Source organism: Amblyomma maculatum, chromosome 3 (genome assembly GCF_055883805.1).
Source record: "Amblyomma maculatum isolate TAMU_Amacu chromosome 3, ASM5588380v1, whole genome shotgun sequence".
In the NCBI taxonomy this organism is placed as follows: domain Eukaryota; kingdom Metazoa; phylum Arthropoda; class Arachnida; order Ixodida; family Ixodidae; genus Amblyomma; species Amblyomma maculatum.
Genome location: NC_139346.1, coordinates 24,849,459 through 24,869,946, shown reverse-complemented (window position 1 = coordinate 24,869,946; position 20,488 = coordinate 24,849,459). Strand labels below are relative to the sequence as shown.

General features: G+C 48.5%; 1 protein-coding gene across 4 annotated transcripts in view; it reads right to left on the bottom strand.

Annotated features, from left to right (window-relative positions):
- Positions 1–20,488, bottom strand: part of LOC146194364 (small G protein signaling modulator 1-like) — a 164,881-nt gene that overhangs the window by 134,416 nt on the left and 9,977 nt on the right. For all 4 annotated transcript variants that reach the window (XR_014705876.1, XM_084597375.1, XM_084597378.1 and 1 more), the window contains exons 3-4: positions 17,990–18,170; positions 17,547–17,678 (exon numbers count right to left, since the gene is read on the bottom strand). Coding sequence is in view for 3 of the 4 variants with exons in the window: in XM_084597375.1 (XP_084453501.1) it covers positions 17,547–17,678; positions 17,990–18,170 (313 nt within the window). In the remaining variant the exon portion in view is untranslated. The remainder of the gene's footprint in view (positions 1–17,546; positions 17,679–17,989; positions 18,171–20,488) is intronic.

Here is a 20,488-nt window from a genome sequence, read left to right as displayed (position 1 = left end):
GGAGGGACATGATGTCAATGTAAGCAAAAAAGCACAAAAACCTTTTGCTTGATCAAATTATTGCCCAAGCAGAAAGCGGCCATCCCTGAAGACTTTGAAATTGATGCAAGTTCGCTATCCGCGATACTAGGAAGCAAAGGAAACACAAAGAATGCACTACTTTAGGCACGTTCTCGAAGCACAAAAAGGTTACGAAGACACTATGAAGTCACGTTAAGTAGTGCCGAAAGTTGAGTGAGTTGGTGAAAATTCATAATGAAAAATAGCGCAAAAAGTACACGAAGGACAGATGGACGACACGGACAAGTGCTAACTCGCAGTTGTGAATTAGCGCTTGTCTATGTCGTCCATCAGTCCTTTGTGTACTTTTTGCACTATTTTGCATCATGCACTCTATGAAGAGCTGGGCAAAGCAGTGTAATGCGTGGTTCGTAGAAGCACAAGCCAGGAACTTCCTCCTAAATGGAAGCATTGTCCACAGAAATCTGTGAACTATGCGTGCTTACTCAGCATTGACGATTTTAAAGGTACCATTAGCTGGTTGAATCGTTTCAAGTGCCACCATAACGTTGTCGGAGAAGTGCCGTGCAGCCAATCCATGTCGCCAGACGTTGACTGAGTGACTGCTTGGGAGGCGAGCAATGTGACTGGCATATTAAATGACTACGAGCCGGCAGATGTCTACAGTTAAACCTCGTTTTAGCGAAATTGTAAAATGTCCGCAATTTTTCGTTACATCCAAGTTTTCGTTACATGCAGTTTTCGCGTGAAGACCTAAAAGGAAAATGTAAAACGAAAACCAGATTAAGAATTGGTGTAAGAGAAGCCACCTTGAAAGTGTTTACAGTAAATCAAAATTATTTGAAGTCATAGAAGCGGATGTTTCGCAATCGCGCTGATAGCACGGCGCGACTGCGGCAGCAGCCTCCAACGCCTCTGCGGCTTGCGCGATGTGTCTACGAGGGAGTGGGGAAAGGGGGTGAAGAAGAGATCAGTACGGGGGAAAGTGCGCGCGTTGGCGCGCCGCCGCCACCCTGTGCGCGTTTGCCCACCACCGTTGCCCACAGAAACCGACTCTGCCTCGCGTCGCCAGCACACTCCGCTGTTCCCGCTAGCGACGCGCGGGAGCTCGCATGGTTGCGTGGCAGCGATGGACGCGCGCTACCCGCCCTGTGTCTTTTTTCCGTTATTTTTTGCAGCTTTTAAGCAAGAACTATTGTAGTGCCATGTTCCGACAGCAAAAGCAGCGGAGACTGCTGCGTCTACCACGGAGATGCGGCGTCAGCGTTGAAACACGGCGCGTTGTATCCAACTGCCGTCACTCGTTGCTATAGTAGGTGTTCGTGTTTTATCGTGCTGAAACTTGTGGGGTTCTTGCCAAACTTGCCAAATTTCCATTAACTTGTCACTAGCTAAGAGACAGTAAAGCGCCGCGAGTTCGTTATATCAAGGTCAACCACCGCAACATGTTTGTTACATGGAGTTTTCAAATACATTCACTTCAATAGGGGCAGCACTGAGTAATTGAAAAACTTCGTAATATCGAGGAATTTGCAACATGGAAGTTCGTTACATAGAGGTTGAACTGTACAGTGCCGATGAGACTGGGCTGTTCTACGAGATGTTGCCGGCCAGGATGCTCGACTTCAATGGGCAGCGCTGTTATGGTGGCAAACACAGTAAAAAGCATCTCACAGTGCTGCTTTGCACGAACATGGAAGGCTCGGATAAGCATCCTTTATTAGTTATTGAAAAAAGTGCCAAGCCGTGCTGTTTCAATGGAAGTCGTAGCCTACCTGCGCAGTATGCTGTGAGTAACACGGAGCTCAGGTTTTTTTCTTCCGAATTGCACGTCTGTCCTACAGCCTCTTGACCAAGGTGTGATTCTTAGCCTGAAGCACACTTACCGCACGAGGTTAATTGAGTGTCTGCTCTTTAACTGTGAAACCGGACGAGAAACGAAGGTGGATATGTACCGTATTTACTCACATAATGATCGCACTTTTTTAAAGAAAAACTGACACAAATTTCAGGTTGCAATCATTACGCGGGGTAAATTTTCCACAAAAAAATTTTTGAGCACTGAAAACGCAAACAAGTTGCAGGTCAGACATCTTAGAACAGATATTTCGATTACAACCAAAAATAAAAGTTGAGTAAGGCTTACCTTCGCAATAAACACGCACATTAAGTATCACATGAACTGCACAATGCCCATTTATTGTTTCTTGTCGGTACTCTAATCCGAGTCTGAATCCTCGCCATCCTCGCTTTCATTGCTGCACGACTCATCATTGAAAATGGCAGTGTCGTCATTGGGAGCATCTTCACAATCCCATAGAAAATCATCTTCCGTTCCATCCAAAGCGTTCGATATGCCTGTCTTCTTGAAGCTCTTGGCCACTACCTCGTCGGGAATATTGCTCCACGCTTCTGCGATCCACGAGCAAAGCATCTCCACGGATGGCCTTCTGATCTTTCCGCTCGGTGTCAAATCATGCTGGTCCATCGCCATCTACTCTGCATATCGAACGTTGCCCTTCAACAGTTTGTTCAGCGACACGTCGAGAGGTTGCAGCAGCGAAGTCAGACCCCCAGGAATCACTGCAATGTCCGTGCGCAGCTCTTTAAGCTTAGCACGCACGCTGTCCACAATGTGACCCCTGAAACTGTCCAAACCAGAAGCGAGGGAAGCAGAAGTTCTCCTGGCCTTCATCCCCAAACAGTCTTAATCCAGTCGACCATCAGGTCTGCAGTCATCCATCCTTTCATTTGTGCACATATACGCCACGGGGAAAGTTTCCCTTCGGAATAGGCTTACGTTTGAAGATGACATATGGTGGCAGCTTCCGCCCGTCGGCTGTCACAGCAAGCATAATGGTGCATCGCTGTTTTTCTGTGCCAGACGTCTTCACGAGGACGCTTCGAGCACCCTTCTCGTTCACAGTTGTATTCCAGGGCATGTCGAACGTCAGTGGAGTTTGATCGGCGTTTCCAATTTGCGACATGAGGTAACTGCTCTTCTCGCGAAGCCTAGTGACGAAGTGATGGAAGTCCATCAGTTTGCTTCCATACGCAGATGGGAGCCACTGGCACAATGACGTCCGCCGCCTCAGGGAAAGTCCATTCTGTCATAAATAAATCGAGTCGTCCAACCAGAGCTAGGGCGAAAATCCTTTGCGGCAATTCCCAGCTTCCTGGCAGTTGTGCGCGCCTGCATCTGTATCATTTCTATTGACAATGCACAACCATCCTTGCACAGGTCCCTCACACATTCTAGGACCGCCTCCTCAACACGAGGGAACTTGCCTGTTTTGGGTCCGCAGAAAGCCCGCCGTGTCTTGTTCGCAGCCATCAGCTTCTTGCGCTGCTTCTGCCAGTAGCGCATCCTGATTTCGCCGACGCCGAAATGCTTCCCAGCACAAGGTTTCCATGCTCCAGTGCATAGACAACAGCCTTGAGCTTAAACACGGCGGTGTAACTGGCATACCGCCCCATGGTGAAACGGCGTAAACTCATACAAAACCACAAAGCACGCTGCGACGCTGCCGAATTGCAAAATGTCGAATGCCGCAAAGCACGTTTTAATCAAGGAATCATGGGAACTCGTGAGAATGCATTTGCTGCGGGACGACTGCAAATCAACCAAGAGGCGGCTGCCGCTATAACAGTGCTGGACATGAAAACAAAAATGGCGGCGGAAGCAAGTTCGGGGTGCGATCATTATGCAAAAAATTTTAAAAATGGAATTTTGACCTCAAAACTCAGGGGTGCGATCATTACACGAGTGCAATCATTATGCAAGTAAATACAGTAGTACATGGCACTGAAAGTGATGTCTGCTGCCTGGAGCACACTAGGCATTCAATAATAAGGAACTGCTTCAGGCCCGCTGCATCTGCCGAAGCTCGACCATTGAATTTTGCTAGGGAAGCACCGGACGTTTCAGACGACGCCGGTGATGAGGTGTCACCGGCTCCGGTCACCACGACCGCCTGGACAACGCTGGAAAAAATGGGAAACGTGCCGCTTAACCTCGAGCTCAACGAGTACATCGGCGCTGATGCTTGCGTGCAGGTTCACAAAGATCTGAGTGATCAGCAGATCACCAAAGCCACCCAAAATGAGGAGGACTCTTCCGGGGACGAAGATGACCTGCAGGATGTGCCTGCTGCTGCAATGCCTCACAGGTATTGGACACTTCCGATGTCATCAGAAGTTTTGTACCCGCGATGACGACGTCGCAATGGGTTTTCTGACTGAATGTGAACATTGTGTGACGCCACTGCTTACTGTGAAGCGCAAGCAAGCCAAGGTTAGCGATTTTTGGCATTAAAAGCATTTGCTGTTGCTTGGGCAATTCTTTTTGCATTTCACATCAAATTTTCGTGACAACAAAGTTCTACAATAATGAATTTTTTTTCGTGCACTGTGAATTTTGTTGTCATGGGATTCAACTGTAATAAAAATTTCAGTACCTTCGAAAATAAGCACAGAGAACTAAAAATAAGGTTAAAAATTTTTCTTCAAAACACAGCTGTAAACAGAAAATAACATTTTCCCTCACTATCAGCATAATCTGCTATACAGTCACCGACCATTTTTTCAAACTTGGTGGGACCTGAAAAATGGTCCGAATAATCAGACTGTTCCCAAGGACGCGGGATCGAATCCCGGCCTCGGCGGCCGGTTTTCGATGGAGGCGAAAAGCAAGGTGCCCGTGTCCTATGCGATGTCAGTGCACGTTAAAGAACCACAGGTGGTCGAAATTTCCAGAGTCCTTCACTACGGCGTCTCTCATAGCCTGAGTCGCTTTGGGACGTTAAACCCCACAAACCACAAGCCAAACCAAAAATCCATGAACTTCAAAATATTCACTTTTCTGCTAAAAATCAACTTTACAAGTCACGAACTTCGTCGCTCCTCATGTTTTGTTTATATGCTGATAATAGGGTATAACTCCCTGTTATTGGCATATCAACAAAACATCGGAAAAAATATAGCGCGATCTGCAACTGTGACCAGCATCAGCACGCCACCCATGTGCACGCGCTCACGTGGTTCGATATGGAGGGCGCGGCCACTAGTGCACGCGCGCTGACTGGTGCAAACGTGGCAGGTGTGCGCACCGCAGGGAACCACGCAACTCTCTCAAGGCAGTAACCGCTTGCCCAATGGTGCCCCCGCAGAAGCAGGTCATGCCAAGCTTTAACCACTATAACCCTCCAGTACGAATATCTCAGCCAGTCATGCTTTTGTCATGTCCATGCCACTTCACGATGTACTGTGACGCAATCGACCGTGCCACAAACGAATGCACTGCGAGAAGCAATAACATTCAGTTTCCATGGTGAACGATGGTAGCGAAGGCCGCGCAATGGAACTCGCTGGAAAAAATGTGAGCGGAACGACAGCCCACATGAATCATGTATGCATCCCCCCCCCCCCCCCCCCTTCTCCACGGTCAGAAGTGGCGGATGGTGTTCACATTCTATTTTTCAGTCCAATCGCGTACTCTTTGTAGGCTGCCATGATGAAATGGTCAAGCATTCGCCTATTGCCACTGCCTCAAATGACAACGATGAATGAAGAGTCAAGCTAGTCCGTCCGAATGACTCCGCTTCACATAGCTTTCACGGTCGCACAAAACCGGTTGTTTGCGAAAACGATGCCCGCTCACGTCTAGGTGATGCTGAAAAAAATAAGCCTTCAGCCAAAAAGTACTGTGATACTGCAAAAGCAATACTGTGATCTACACAGTATTGCTCAAACCAAACTTAGTCCGAAAAATGAAACTTTAGGACCCCCTAGGGTTCGAAATATTGGTAGTGAAAATCTACACGCTCTATGGGCCACGTGATGCCATTTTGTGCATGTGGCACCACCTAGCGGCTAAGTTCAGAACAACTGCCATGCTGGTATGTGCCGTCCCATTCGTGGAACAGGCGAGTACAACATAGGGAACCCAAGCTCAAGTTTCGCCGTGCGACGGCAGCGCCGCATTCCTGGCGTGGTGGCTAAATGTGAAACGATGGGGCATCACTGGAGCAGACGCTCCGCTAGCTTCCTGTGCACGCGCGGCAATCTCGTTGCGCCTGGCAATTATTTGGCGATACTAAAACGCTTCCACTGATGCGAAACGGATGTACAGTGAAAGCTCATTAATTTGAACCTCGATAATTTGAATTTTCGGATAATTCGAACTACACTACTTGGTCCGGCCAAGCTCCATAGAGATCTGTGTATAAAAAAAGCCCGTTAATTTGAACGCGAGTCGGTTCCGCTACGGATAATTCGAACTACACGCCGCCGTGTCTGGGCGGCTTGGCGCACATCACGCGGCAAAAAAAAAAAGAAGTAAAGAAACACCTCCGCGATCGGAAGGCATAATTAGAGGCTGCGCACGTCCAAAACGGGGACAGAAGATGGAACCAGGTAAAACCATGGAAGAGTGGGTAAAATTTAAACGATGCCATGACCGGCGGCGTTGGAGGAAGGGGATGGCGGCCGCGGCAAGTTCAGTGCATGGCCACGCGGCAGCGGCTGCCTGCTCTCTCTTCTGCGCAACCTCCGTAGCTCGCAACTAAATACTTGTTAATTCCAGCCCTGTTAATTTGGAAATAGGGATAAGTACTGTCGGCGCGGTCCCCGCCAACGCCCATAAAAGGCTATGATCTCGGACGGGCACTACAGGTTAAACCTTTTTTTTTTTTTTTTTTTCGATAGCCATCCATCCTTCCGCCACCCAGTATCAACGGCGCCTGCCCCAGTCGCTCATAGCATGATAAAGCGAACCTACTGAAAAGGAGGCTTGCACACACAACCTGACAAGCGCTGGCACTTTGCCAAGTTTGCTTCCCTTCCCCCTGCGGGAGCTAAAGTCAAAAGATAAACACGCTGTTATCGCTGCGCAGCATCTTGGCGCACTGCCAAGAAATGTGTTGTGGACTGTGACAGTGGCGCGCAAGAAACAGAGGGCGCTAACGACTGACGCCTTTTTCTTTTTTTTCTTTTTTTTTTCAGATTCGTTCGCACAAATCCGGGCTGAGTGGCTTCATTATGCGAGTTCGTTAGCGACTGAATACGGTACATTTACCGTAATACAAATGATTCTGGTCAGTTTTTTCGAGGCCATTCGATAATTTGAACATCGGATAATTCGAACTTTTTCCCCGGTCCCGTGAAGTTCGAATTAACGAGCTTTTACCGTGCTAAGTAGCATTGTGCCATGGGAAGCCACAATAGTGTCAAAAGATGAGGCTCACGTGTGAAACTTTGCAGATTCCTTTGGAAGCGTGTCTGCAAGACCTGTTTTCCAACCGCATGACAGCATTCTGAGAAGTCCCGCGTTCTTTGTGGAAACGAAAAGAACCAATTTCTCCTTTCTTCATAAACTCAGAAATGTTGACAGTTGACAAAGACAGCTTGGAGAGGCATCAATAAAGTACAGTGCTCTAACACGATGCATAAAAAGTGAAGAAAATGGAAGATTATCCTGTTCTTCGCTCCCCGCGTGTCTAGTTTTGCCGATTTTCTGTGCTCTCTCCCTGCTTAGCGAGTGCTCTGAAATCAACCAAATCAACAGATGTGACGTCCTCGATCGACACTGATGTGTGAATGTGCGCCAAGTGTCCACAGCTGCCTTTTCATTTTTAGATTGACCAAGAAAATATCTAGGAATGAGTCCTTTTTTTTTTTTTTTTTTCGAGGGTGGGGTCGGTGTTAGAAAACATGCCTTGCTGAGACGCTTTTACAGATTTTCGCAAATTGGCCAATAAGTGAATCAATTATTATTATTATTATCATTAATAACGAAGATATGTCGGAAGTGCAGTACAAAAGTGATCCTAGCTATGGCTTGACTGACACTACTCGCACAAAGCACGCCATTCGCGTCACAGGGTTTGTGAGTGCAAACCAAATATTATAATAAATGAAGCACAACCATTTAATAAGAACCGAAATTAAACACAATGGAATACAAGCTTAGATTTCACCTGCCTTCCGAGCCAGCGAGCCGGTTATGGCGCGTGCAGCGCACGGTGCACGCATGTGCTCATAGATTGCTAGCGTTCTTGTCTTTGAAGAAACACCTTCTTCGGACTATATACTTATTCTTCTACTGCAAGATTTGCTTTAGTAACGTCAAAATAATAAAACACAAATCCGTATGGAGATCGCATGCTACAGGCCAAAACGATGGTCAACAAGCGGGCCACTTTATTTCACAGTACTGATGATACCTTCAGTTCAGTTCAGTTCAGTCGTTCAGTCGTGTCCGACTCTTTGTGACCCTATGGACCATGTCACGCCACGCTTTCCGGTCTCACACTATCTTCCTAACATCACATAACTTCATCTGCAGTGCCTCGAGGATGCCATCTAACCATCGCGTTCGCTGCCTACCCCTTCTCCGGCGACCCTCAACCTTTCCCAACATCAAATCTTTCTCCAGCGACTCCTCTCTTCTCATCAGATGACCAAAGTAGCTGAGCTTTAACTTTAGAATTTGACCCTCCAATGAGCAGTCAGGGTTCATGGTCGACAATATCGACTGATTTGATCTTCTGGCAGTCCAAGAAACTCTCAAGAGTCTTCGCCAGCACCACAATTCAAACGCGTCAATTCTTCGGCGGTCAGCCTTTTTCACAGTCCAACTCTCGCATCCATACATCACAACTGGAAAGACCATAGCATGATACCTTAGCAGTTTTTAAATATATTGCCAGGGGGCGCTCGGAGTGAAAAACGACGATGAAGTGAATCGGCTCCGGACTCGCAGGACGTACCTAAACCTTGGACCGTGTAAGTCTACCTGTACCGGCTCTGTTAACCTAGCCCCAGTCACCAACACCGTGACAAATCTGGTGGAGGTCAGGTCTGATGTCCCGTACCCCTACGCTAAGCAGGAGTGCTGGTCATATATTCGAGGAAACGCCCGTTCACCGCACTAGCCACAGGCAACGAGGCCTACCACCTGAGTTTTCCCCCTCAGGCATGACTACCAGTAGCCACGACGTCGTCGCAATGCCTGGCGCGACCCCCACCTACGTGACGTTGCAAAACCCCCGCGTCCCAAAGACCTTTCACGGGGACACCTATGAAGACGTTGAGGACTGGTTGCAGCACTACGAAAGGGTAGCTACATTAAACCTCTGGGATGACGCCGCACGGCTTCGAAATGTATATTTCAGCCTCGAGGATGGCGCTCGGACGTGGTTCGAGAACCATGAAGAGCAGCTGTCGTCTTGGAGTGAGTTCAAACGTCATCTTGCGGCAACTTATGGAAGTTCACATCGTCGCGAACGGGCCGAACGCGCTCTACACACTCGGATCCAAATGCCTAACGAAACCGTCGCGGCGTATATCGAAGACATGATGCACCTGTTTAAGCGTGCGGATCCTACGATGTCCCAGGACAAAAAGCTGCGCTACCTCATGCGTGGCATCAAAGAGCAGCTTTTCACTGGCCTGGTGCGCAGCCCGCCGAAAACTGTTGCAGAATTCTTTGCGGAAACATCCACTATAGAGAAAGTGCTTCAGCAGCGAGCTTCGGCACGGGATCACACCATCCACGCCGCCTCCGTCTCTGCTGAGTTCCCATCGCATAGCATGGACACATTGGCGCTACGGGAGCTCATACGTTCCGTTGTGCGCGATGAACTCCGACTGATGTATGGCACACCTCAACCAGCTCCTTCCTCCACTGCTAGCGTTGTCCGCGACGAGGTGCAGCAAGCACTCCGCCTCCATTTTTAATCAGTGAACCTCGCCCTACTCCTCCTCTTACACCACCAGAGTGTCACCGCCCTACATACTCCCAGGTGCTGCAATACTCTCCGCCCTCGTCGCGGTCCCTGATTCCTCCGAACGTAGCTGGGCCGAAAACAGCAGCCCCCATGATCCAGTAATTCACAGATTCTCGACCGCCTACACGGAAAGCAGACGAGTGGCGTACCCCCGACCGACGGCCGTTATGCTTTCACTGCGGCGAACCGGGTCATGTCTATCGGCGCTGTCCCTACCGTCAACTAGGTCTCGAAGGGTTTTCCGCTGATTCTCTGTGGCCTAGCTAAGGCAAACGGCCTCGAGCCGTTCAAGATTTCGTCAATGATCAGCGCCGGATCGTTCCGTCTCGTCTGCGACCATCTAGATCAACGTCACCCAGGTCTCGCCCGTCGCCATCTGCTACGAGTTCCTCATGGGCAGCGCAGCGTCGATCGCCCAGTCCCCAGAGGGAAAACTGAAACCAGCGACCTTCGGGGGTAGGCTCGCTGGACATCGCGGTGCGGGAGACCCCCCATTGATGCGGACACGGAAAGACTACGCATCGACATTGGAAAAGTCCGCGGTTACCGATCATAACGCCACCTCGACGCCACCACGACGCACCTGCAACCACGACGAATTGTCGGTGGAACCGACAACGAAACGACGCACCCGCAACGACGACGAATTGCCGGTGGGGCATATGACGCAACAACGCACCTGCAACGACGACGAACTGCCGGTGGAACGGACGCTGCAACAACGCACCTGCAACGACGACGAATTGCAGGTGAAGCAGACCGCGGACACCGACGCAGAGTACTCAGACTCAGAAGCCTGACATTCGCGAGCAGATTTCGTTGGACATACCCATAGTACTGATGGTCGCCATGTTCGAGCTCTGTTGAATACTGGCGCTGATTATTCTATTTTGAGCAGCCAGTTTGCCGCAGTTCTCAAGAAGGTTTTGACTCCGTGGGCTGGCACAAACGTTCGCACCGCAGGTGGTCATCTGATTACTACTCTGGGCATGTGCACGGCCAGAGTTCAAATTCAAGAATTAACATTTGTGGTAAGCTGCCTTGTTCTGAAAAGCTGTTCGCGTGACCTGATTCTGGGCGTAGATTTTCTTCGTGAATATGGCGCAATTATTGGCCTCCGGAATTCTAAGGTCTCGTTTTCTACTGAGAAAGCAGTGGCCCTCAGCGGTGCAAAGCGACCACTCAATGTGCTTCGAGTTTATGAGGACAGTGTCACTCTGCCACCCCGAACCAGCACCTTCGTTAATGTCAAATGCAATGCCCTTAACGATGGTGAAGCAATAGCCGAAACTAATGTATCGTTACTGTTGACACAAGGAGTCTGCGTGGCCCGCAGTTTGATACATCTTCACCGTGGTCAGTCCAAGGTACTTGTTACAAATTTTTCGCACGAGTATCGGCACCTCTTTCGTGACGCTTCCGTAGCTTTCGCCGAACGCATCTGCGATGTCTCCGAGTGCTTGTCCACAGAAACCGTGCCACCGCCCACATCCCTCGACAATCTCGATGTCAGCTCAGAGCTATCGGTCAGCCAGCGTGACCAGCTGTTTTCATTGTTACTCGAATTCAGAGTGTTTTGCATCGTCGTCAAAAGTGAATCAAACTCCCATCGCCAAGCACCAGATTGTGACTTTCGATAATGTGCGCCCAATCCGCCAGCACCCCTACCGCGTCTCTTCGACCGAGCGCAAAGTTATTAAGTCACAAGTTAAGGAAATGCTCGAAGATGAGGTTATCCAGCCTTCCAATAGCCCGTGGTCCTCCCCGGTCGTTCTAGTTAAAAAGAAAGATGGCACGTTACGTTTTTGTGTCGATTACCACAAACTGAACGCCGTAACCAAGAAGGATGTCTACCCCTTGCCGCGGATTGACGACTCTCTCGACCGCCTTCGGCGTGCTAAGTATTTTTCGTCCATCGATCTAAAAAGTGGCTACTGCAGATTGAGGTCGATGAGCGAGATCGTGAGAAGACGGCCTTCGTCACACCCGACGGCCTTTACGAATTTAAAGTTCTACCTTTCGGCCCGTGTTCCGCGCCGGCCACATTTCAGCGGATGATGGACACTGTCCTCGCCGGCCTTAAATGGCAGTGTTGTCTAGTCTACCTAGATGACGTGGTGGTCTTCGCAGAATCATTTGTACAACATCTTCAGCGCCTGCGGTCAGTACTCGAAGCCCTTCGATCCGCTAACTTGACACTTAAGCCACAGAAATGCCACTTTGGCTACCGAGAGCTTAAATTTTTCGGCCATGTTGTCAGCGGCGCTGGCGTGAAGCCCTACCCTGACAAGATTGCTGCTGTTGCGGAATTTCCGATTCCACGTGACAAGAAAGCTGTTCGCCGATTTCTCGGCTTGTGCAATTACTACCGGCGTTTTATCGATAACTTCACTGATCTCACTGAGCCGCTGACTCAGCTCACCCGGGGAGACACCCCTTTTGTTTGGACTCACGAACAAGAAGCTGCTTTTGCCGAGCTGCGTCTCCGTCTCCAATCGCCGCCTGTTCTAGCCCACTTCGATGAGCAGGGGGAGACAGAAATACACACCGACGCCAGTAACATTGGCTTTGGGGCGGTTCTCGTGCAACGTCAAGAGGGTGTTGAACGAGTCATCGCCTATGCCAGCCGTACTTTACCCCGCGCCGAAATGAACTATTCAACTACTGAAAAGGAATGCCTCGCCATTATTTGGGCTGCTGCGAAATTTCGTCCCTACCTTTATGGTCGCCCATTTAAAGTGGTCACTGACCACCATTCTTTGTGTTGGCTGGCCAACCTGCGTGACCCATGCGGCCGCCTGGCGCGATGGAGCCTTCGCCTACAGGAGTTCGATCTCACTATTGTTTATAAGTCCGGACATAAGCATGAAGATGCTGACACACTCTCCCGCGCGCCTGTCAAGCTCGCTTCACCAGACACGGATGACGCTGGCAGTTTCCTCGGAGCTGTTGATGCTTCAGATATGTCACATCAGCAGCGTGCCGATCCAGATTTACGAGCACTGATTGATTATTTAGAAGGTCAGCCAGCCACCATACCTAAGTGCTTTTCTCGGAGCCTCTCAACTTTCTGCCTGAGAGGTGGTGTGCTTTATAAGCAGAACTCTAGATCCGAGTCAAGAACCTACCTCCTCGTGGTACCCACAGCTCTGAGAGAGGAAATCCTTTCCGCGTGCCACGATGAACCAACATCTGGCCACTTGGGCTATTCTCGCACACTTGCTAGGATACGACAGACATTCTACTGGCCCAACCTTGCCACTGTTGGTAAGCGCTATGTCAAGAGCTGTCGGCAATGTCAGCGTCAGAAGGTTCCGCAATCAAAGCCTGCGGGCCTCCTCATGCCCATAATACCACCACGAGCACCATTTGATCAAGTCGGCATGGACCTTCTCGGTCCTTTCCCTCGGTCCTCTGGTGGCAACCGTTGGATAATCATCGCCACAGACTATCTGACTCGCTATGCCGAGACCAAAGCGTTACCTAGTGGTACAGCGTCTGAAGTTGCCCATTTCTTTGTACACCAGATCATACTACGGCACGGTGCTCCTACCTGTATTATTACTGATAGAGGGACTGCCTTTACTTCAAAAATGATGGCCGAAGTCTTTCATCTCAGCGGTACCGCGCATCAAAAAGCTACTGCTTACCATCCGCAGACCAATGGGCTGACGGAAAGGCTTAATAAGACCATCGCGGATATGCTGGTGATGTATGTCGATGCCCAGCACAAGACTTGGGATGCGATTGTACCATATGTGACGTTCGCACACAATACGGCAGTCCAAGAGACTACACGTTTCACGCCGTTTCGCCTCGTTTACGGCAGGGAGGTTCGGACGATGCTGGACACAATGCTCCCTTACCAAACAGATACCGAACTTTGTTCTGATGCCGAGCAGTTTGCCCAAGATGCTGAGCAAGCACGCCAACTAGCACGCGTCCACATCACCCAGCAAAAGGACAGGAATTCACGCCGGTACAACCTCCGCCACAGACAAGCTTCCTACAACACCGGGGACCAGGTGTGGATGTGGACTCCTGTTCGACGCCGCGACCTTTCAGACAAGCTAATTTGCCGCTACTTCGGACCGTATAAAGTCGTGCGACGCATCAGTAACATCAATTATGAGGTGCTCCCGGATGGATCAGAGCACACAGGCCGTCGGCTACCTTGTCCAGAGACAGTTCATGTCTTGCGATTGAAACAGTACTTTGCACGGTGACTGACAAACTACATCTACAAACTTTTTTTTTTTTGAGGGTGGGAGGTTGCTTTTGTACTCTTGTGTGCACGTGTAACTGTGTGCGTTATGCTTAAGGAGGGAGGAATGCCATGGGGCGCTCGGAGTGAAAAACGACGTTGAAGTGAATCGGCTCCGGACTCGCAGGACGTACCTAAACCTTGGACCGTGTAAGTCTACCTGTACCGGCTCTGTTAACCTAGCCCCAGTCACCAACACCGTGACAATATTATATACGACAATATAACCACATAGCGGACTTACCTCGAGATGCTCTTTCTACAGTTTTGATAACGTGGGACGCATTCACAATCAATATTTACTCATCCCCATCTGTTGTCTGCTCAACAGTGCAGACGTGAATAAAAAGTTTCCCGCCTATAATCAAGTATCCTTTATGGAAATATGCGTCAAGTTGCCCAATCAAGACGGAATGCAGGTGGCATGTCGCAGTGGGCCTGCGGGGGCGTGTCAAGGCGCGTACTCGTGCAAGAGAAAGCGCACGGCACACGCCGTGAAGGCAGCGAGCTAAGCCGGCGGCGTCCAGTGTGTGCTTTTGTGTCCACGCGACAAAGCAGCGCAAGACGTCTGCGCGTGCGCGGAAGTGAGAGAGCAAAAGGAGAAAACTTGCACTGCCGCGTGTATCCCCAGTTTCTATTTTTCTGTCAGAGATGGCGCTCCCTGTCAGGAGCAGCAGCATCGCTCGACGGTGCTTTGGAAGCCTATCGGCATTTCGGAACTTTTGCATGCAAATTTTTGCTTTCTGAAAGTACCTGGCTGAAAGAAAAAAAAAAAGGACTTTTCAGCAGCAGCCAAGCCATTCGGTCAGAAATGACCAAAATTTATGCTCCTAATCGGGTCAGCAGAATGCTACAAGCCTGATTACAATTAGTATGTAACTTTTTTATGTGGAACAGAGAGGCAGTGGCGCACCACTGGCTGCGAGGGCGGCGAAGCAAGCAAGGCAGGGCAGCTTTCGCTCTACTTTTTATCCTTAAATAATTTCTAGAGACGAGCTACCACGCAAAAATTTGAGCAATGAAAGCAAGTGAATGTAGCTCGGCCTGGTGTGGCAGGCGAACCTCATTTTGAGCGGTTGATTTCTGCTTTAAAATAAAGTGTTTTTTGATACTACTACTACTAGTACTACTAGCCATTTCACGTAATGTTTAGAAGCAATGCTATCGCTACGTTTGTCAGCTCATCCGATTATTCATATACTGTTTACTGCTTGAGCGGCTACTGCGGGAGTGCTCACACCTCCACTGGGGTTCTATTCTCAAGGATCAATTATCCATTTCGGATCCATTTACTCTGCCCAAGGCTACTTTTATTGGGTGACAAAGCCATGGCGTTCAAGTGCCCACTACCAGGCAATCAGATTTCAACATTGCCTACATGACTCAACCACAGGTTCGCCGGTATGTGCGGGGAGTGGCGATGACTGTTGTCGACAGTGGGAGCTGCTACTCTGCAAATTCTTTGACTGGCCGCTAGCTGCGTTTGTCTGATGTTGCCGTAATGCTGACATCCAGATGAAACAGAAAATGGACAGCTGATACTTATGGAATAGTGACATTAAATTATGGCCCATAATGACCTCAGCGAAAGTTGCTTCTATCAAAAATTACATCGCCCATTTGTCGTCGCAAGATTTGCTTATTTCAAGAATTCGCCGCTGTTCCCACTACCATATTCCCTTTATTATCGGCAGCAAAAGCTTACGAGACTCGTGTGTTAAAAAAAAAAAGAAAAGAAAAAAAAACACATTGTAGCGCTGTTTCACTAAATAATAAGTTGACAACCAATTTATTGGGCATCATTGTCTTCAAGTGGAACATGTTCTTTCTTACTTTCATAAACCTCAGTTGACTGCATCAAAATAGTTTTTCTTTCCCAGGCGACATCTTGTAAATATTTGCCGCAAGGAACATCATCCGCTTGTTGCCCAAAGGCTGCCGTTGTTGTATTGGTATTCAGTTTTTCCAGTCCTTTCTCTATAGACAGTGTTTGGAACTCGCACGAAAGGCTGCTAAGGGGGAACGCTTTCGGTTGGGCCATGAAATTCAGAGGCCACTTGTCTTCACCTAAATGAAAGAGTTGCAACTAGAACTACGTGTAGAGCGACACACATGCATACCACTGCTGTTAATCTTTCATCTTCTGTTAATCATCTCCTTTTGGTTCATCATCATCATCATCATCATCAGCCGGACTATACCCATTGCAGGGCGAAGGCCTCTCCCATATTTCTACACTTAAACCAATTCTGCGCTAGCTGCATCCACTTGACCCCTGCAAACTTCTTAATCTCATCCACCCCCCTAACTTTCTGCCGCCCCCTGCTATGCTTTCCTTCCCTTGGAATCCAGTTCGTTACCCTAAGCACCCATCGGTTATCCTCTCTTTTTACTACATGTCCTGCCCATGTCCATTTCTTCTTCTTAATTTCCACTAGAATGTCGGTAACTTGGTTATTTTCTAGTTAATTTCAACAACAGAGTAAATAAAATGACTTTTCAAGCCGCGGCACTTCTTAGCACCTCGACTGCATCCGGCGGAAATTAAACGATTAGGGAAAGGGAGGAAAAGGGAGGAAAAGGGCGAAAAGCAAAAAGAACAGGGATGGGGTATGTACAAAGCGCAGAAAATGTAAAAAAAAAAAGGCTCTAAAGATAATGCATCTCTCGCATCAGCTAACCAGCTTAAGACACTTTTCGACTATTCAAGACATTTTGCACCCCCCACTGCTAAATCCGCATCCCCACATACCAGAGAGGAGAAGCGGCGCTGCGTGCTCCGGTTTGAGGCAATTTTCCTCATCGCCGAGAAAACAGTCTATATAGCAATATCTTGTTTACAATTATTTCATCTTGATTGCTGTCAGGAAGAAAAAACCGCAACAACAGAAAAGACAACAAAATGTGTTGCAGTAAGAAGCAGACCAGATAATACGTTTTCTGAGAAGAACGAATCCCATAAATAATTTTGCTCCCTTGAGACAAACCTACGCAGTGTGCTGTCTTCAATGTGCAAGATCGGGACGACAGGGGGCTACTAATCACAATGTGGAGGGTTTGGACTATGTGAGGCCTGCATCTAGCTAGCTGGGTCCTAAGTACACTATTCTGCGCTCAGTACCTTGCACCACAGCACCTATGAATTACCCCATCTCGAACCCTGAAAAGCTTGGAGTAGCGGATTGCAACAAATGCCGCAAAAGCTGGAACAAGGGCAGCTCCACAAGTGACAACCACTGCAAAGGGAGTCAACTGTAACAGCACAGACTTGGCAGATATGACGCAGAAAGAATTACTCATTTTTGTACGGCTTTGCCTTCATGATGACTTTGCCACATGCACTTCACTCATTATTTTTTCCCTTCCTTGAATTTACATCACTTTCCTAACAACGGGGCAACAATGTGGGTTAGCCAGTGCGTTGCAAGCATGACAGGGCCAGTGTTGGTGACCTTGCGGAGTTCCTTTCTTACCTGCAGTTGTGCACCAGATGGTCGACAATGGCAGCCAGCTGCTTCTCGAAGAGGGCCAACCGGATCCAGAGGTAACGCCCGCTCGCCACCCACAGGGACCGCCGGCTCGACTGGCTACGCAGGCGGCTGTCCCTACATGGGAGGAACCTGTTGCAGCATCATGCCCCAAAGAGCTGTGTCTACTTGAGTGGCAATCGGTATTTTAGTGCACACGGAAGAGGGCACAAAATTTCCAGACAATACTTCTCACTCTAACTACAGCCCACGAAAACACCCCGACACAGCAGCTCAGAAAAATAACGCTTCTAGGGAGAACAATGACGGGTGTAATTGATAAGATCAGCAGCACACATCATTGATTGCTTTCTATGGTATGGTCAATCATGGGCTCGGCACTGTTGGCGATTCAATTCAGCCTCTCTACGTATAGTGAAGATGCTCACGTTGCAGAGGAGTCTGAGGTGACCGCGGCAGCAGCTTCCATCTGGGCCACAGCGCGGGCAATGGCTGCAGCTGGTTCAAAGTGCTTGGCCATCTTGTGCAGCAGCGCAGTGGTGGAGTTGGTCTTGAAGAGCCCCAGGGCGCGGCGCTTGAGGCCGTGTGAGAGGCACGCATCGACGGCCGCTGCATGTGGCAGGGACCGGTGAAAACCTTGCTTTGTGTGAGTAAGATGTCAGTGGACAAAACAACGATCAAGCTCCTGCCAAGTGCCACGAAAAAAGTTTCAGTCAGATATTGTGGCATGCCTCCTCAAAGCATAAGTGTCTGAACTGCCTTCAGCTTTCCCTGCCCTATGTCTGCGAGAGCAGGGTAAAATAAACAATTAGGCAAAAAACTGATATGCTATTTGTGAGCCGCCCATGAACGCTAGCTACCTATGCCACATATATGTGTGATGCGAGAAAAAAGGATGAATAACCTCTGAAGCAAGCTTAGTAATATATTCACCTTATCTGATAACTACCTGATTTGATGATCATACATGGGTAACAAACCTCTATCACTATTGCCAGAAGCATAAAACCTGCAAACTCCCAGTTCACTACCTTTTGCTTTTTCTGCATGAGGTGGTAGTCGTACAAACCACTCAATAATGCAAATATATACTTGCATCTACACATATTGCCTCTTTGTGCATTAGTATTATGATGGCAGAATAAAAAAAAAAATGGTAGACACACTTAGGACTGTTAATATGTGAGAGCGCAAAAGCATTACTGTTTTTTTCCGCAGTGTAGCTGCAAAAGTATATTAAATATATTAATGTTTTCATAAAAATCAAGTGTTTCTGCATATTTATTTTATACTCGGCCAGCAATAATCACAAATTATCACTGAAACCTCTTAGTTAAAAGCAAGTGCTGCTCTCTTCGCACATATGGCAGCATTCTTGCAGTCTTGTGCTTCTCTATACTGCTACGAAGACGATGAAGCAGGCAGTGGCGCAGGGTGGAGTGCTCGCGCTAGGCTCGCTGGCCATTAAAGCATATTTCATCGTCATGTCATCATGTCGTTCTGTTTCTGTTGTGTCGCCGTGTTCCATCGCTTGTCATGTTACCCCGTAACAATACCATTACTGTGCCTCTTCGGAGTCGAAGCATCTACGAAGCCTTCTCGTGAAGCCTTGCTTGTAGATGGTCCACTGCTCATTGCGCGCACGTAACTATCTGCCAGGTATCGCATGACCTCGCTGAAAACCTCCTCCCTCCTACATCAGCAATGCCCATGCAGTGCGTCGCCTCTGCAAAAACCATTCCCCACACCCCTTTACCCTGGCACTTAAGCATTCCTCGATTCTAAGCACCCCCCCTCCCCCCATTCTTGCAAAAAATATATCCGAAAAAAAAAAAAAAAAAAAAAAAAAAGCTTGCACGCAAATCTAAGCACCCCTTTTATCAAGCTGCATAGCCAAGGTCACCAAGCATGCTATCTCACTCCCATAGAGCCAGAGCTGTCAGAGCCCCGAGGAAGCGTGGCATCCACAACGTGAATAAAGTCATTTAAGCATAAACTCCGGCTTGATGTGTTGCTGTGTTTCAACTCTGCATAAGGGACAGTGGCACAGAATGGTGAAAACCAACCAAAAGCAACACCGATGGCTCTATCAATGTGTTGTTACGTGGGCCTGATACCGGCAATGCTAGGCAGATTTCACAAGCATTGCGAGTGCATATTGCTTGGTGTGGTGATGGATTTCAGTGACACATTAACAGAGGTCAGGAGGAGTTTGTAGAGGGCTGCCTACAGCTTGAAGTTTAGGCGAGCTGTAACCACATTTGCCGAATATGTTTGCCAAGTTTATTATATAAATAAACTGTTATTTCTTGCGCCGTCTAGACGAGATAGTATCACAAAAAAAAAAAAAGAAAGAAGGGGAAGGGCTGATTTTATATTTTTCGACTCTAAGCACCCCCCTAAGTTTGCACACTGCGATCGTGAAAAAAAAGGGGGTGCTTAAAATCGAGTAAATACGGCAGTTCAGCTTCTTTAGTCGTTTTATTTATTCACACTGCAATCCCAGAAAAAGGTTTTTGCAGGATGGGCAAGAATTCAGTACAAATATTTAGGAAAGGAAGAACAAGAAGAAGAGTTCAACGCTGCTGAACCAAATATTGAGCGAAAGCAACAGCTGCGGGTGACCGAACATTCTTCTAATTTTTCTTCTTCTTCTTCTTCCTCAGCCCACACATAAAGCCCCGCTTTAACCAAGCCGTATAAATGTGCCTTAGTGGCCTAAAGGGATAACGTAATGCCAAGGTCCTGGCAGGCTGATTCTGACATAACCGTTCCATGTGAAACGAGAGACCCGAGTTGGCAGCTCCTGCCAGCTTGGGGCTGTCTACGGGGGTCGTCTAAGGTCAATGGTGGTCACCGCTGTTCCATGCTGAAGGCTCAAACTGTGAGCAGTATTGCTTTGGCAATAAAAAGTTAATACTAGCAAA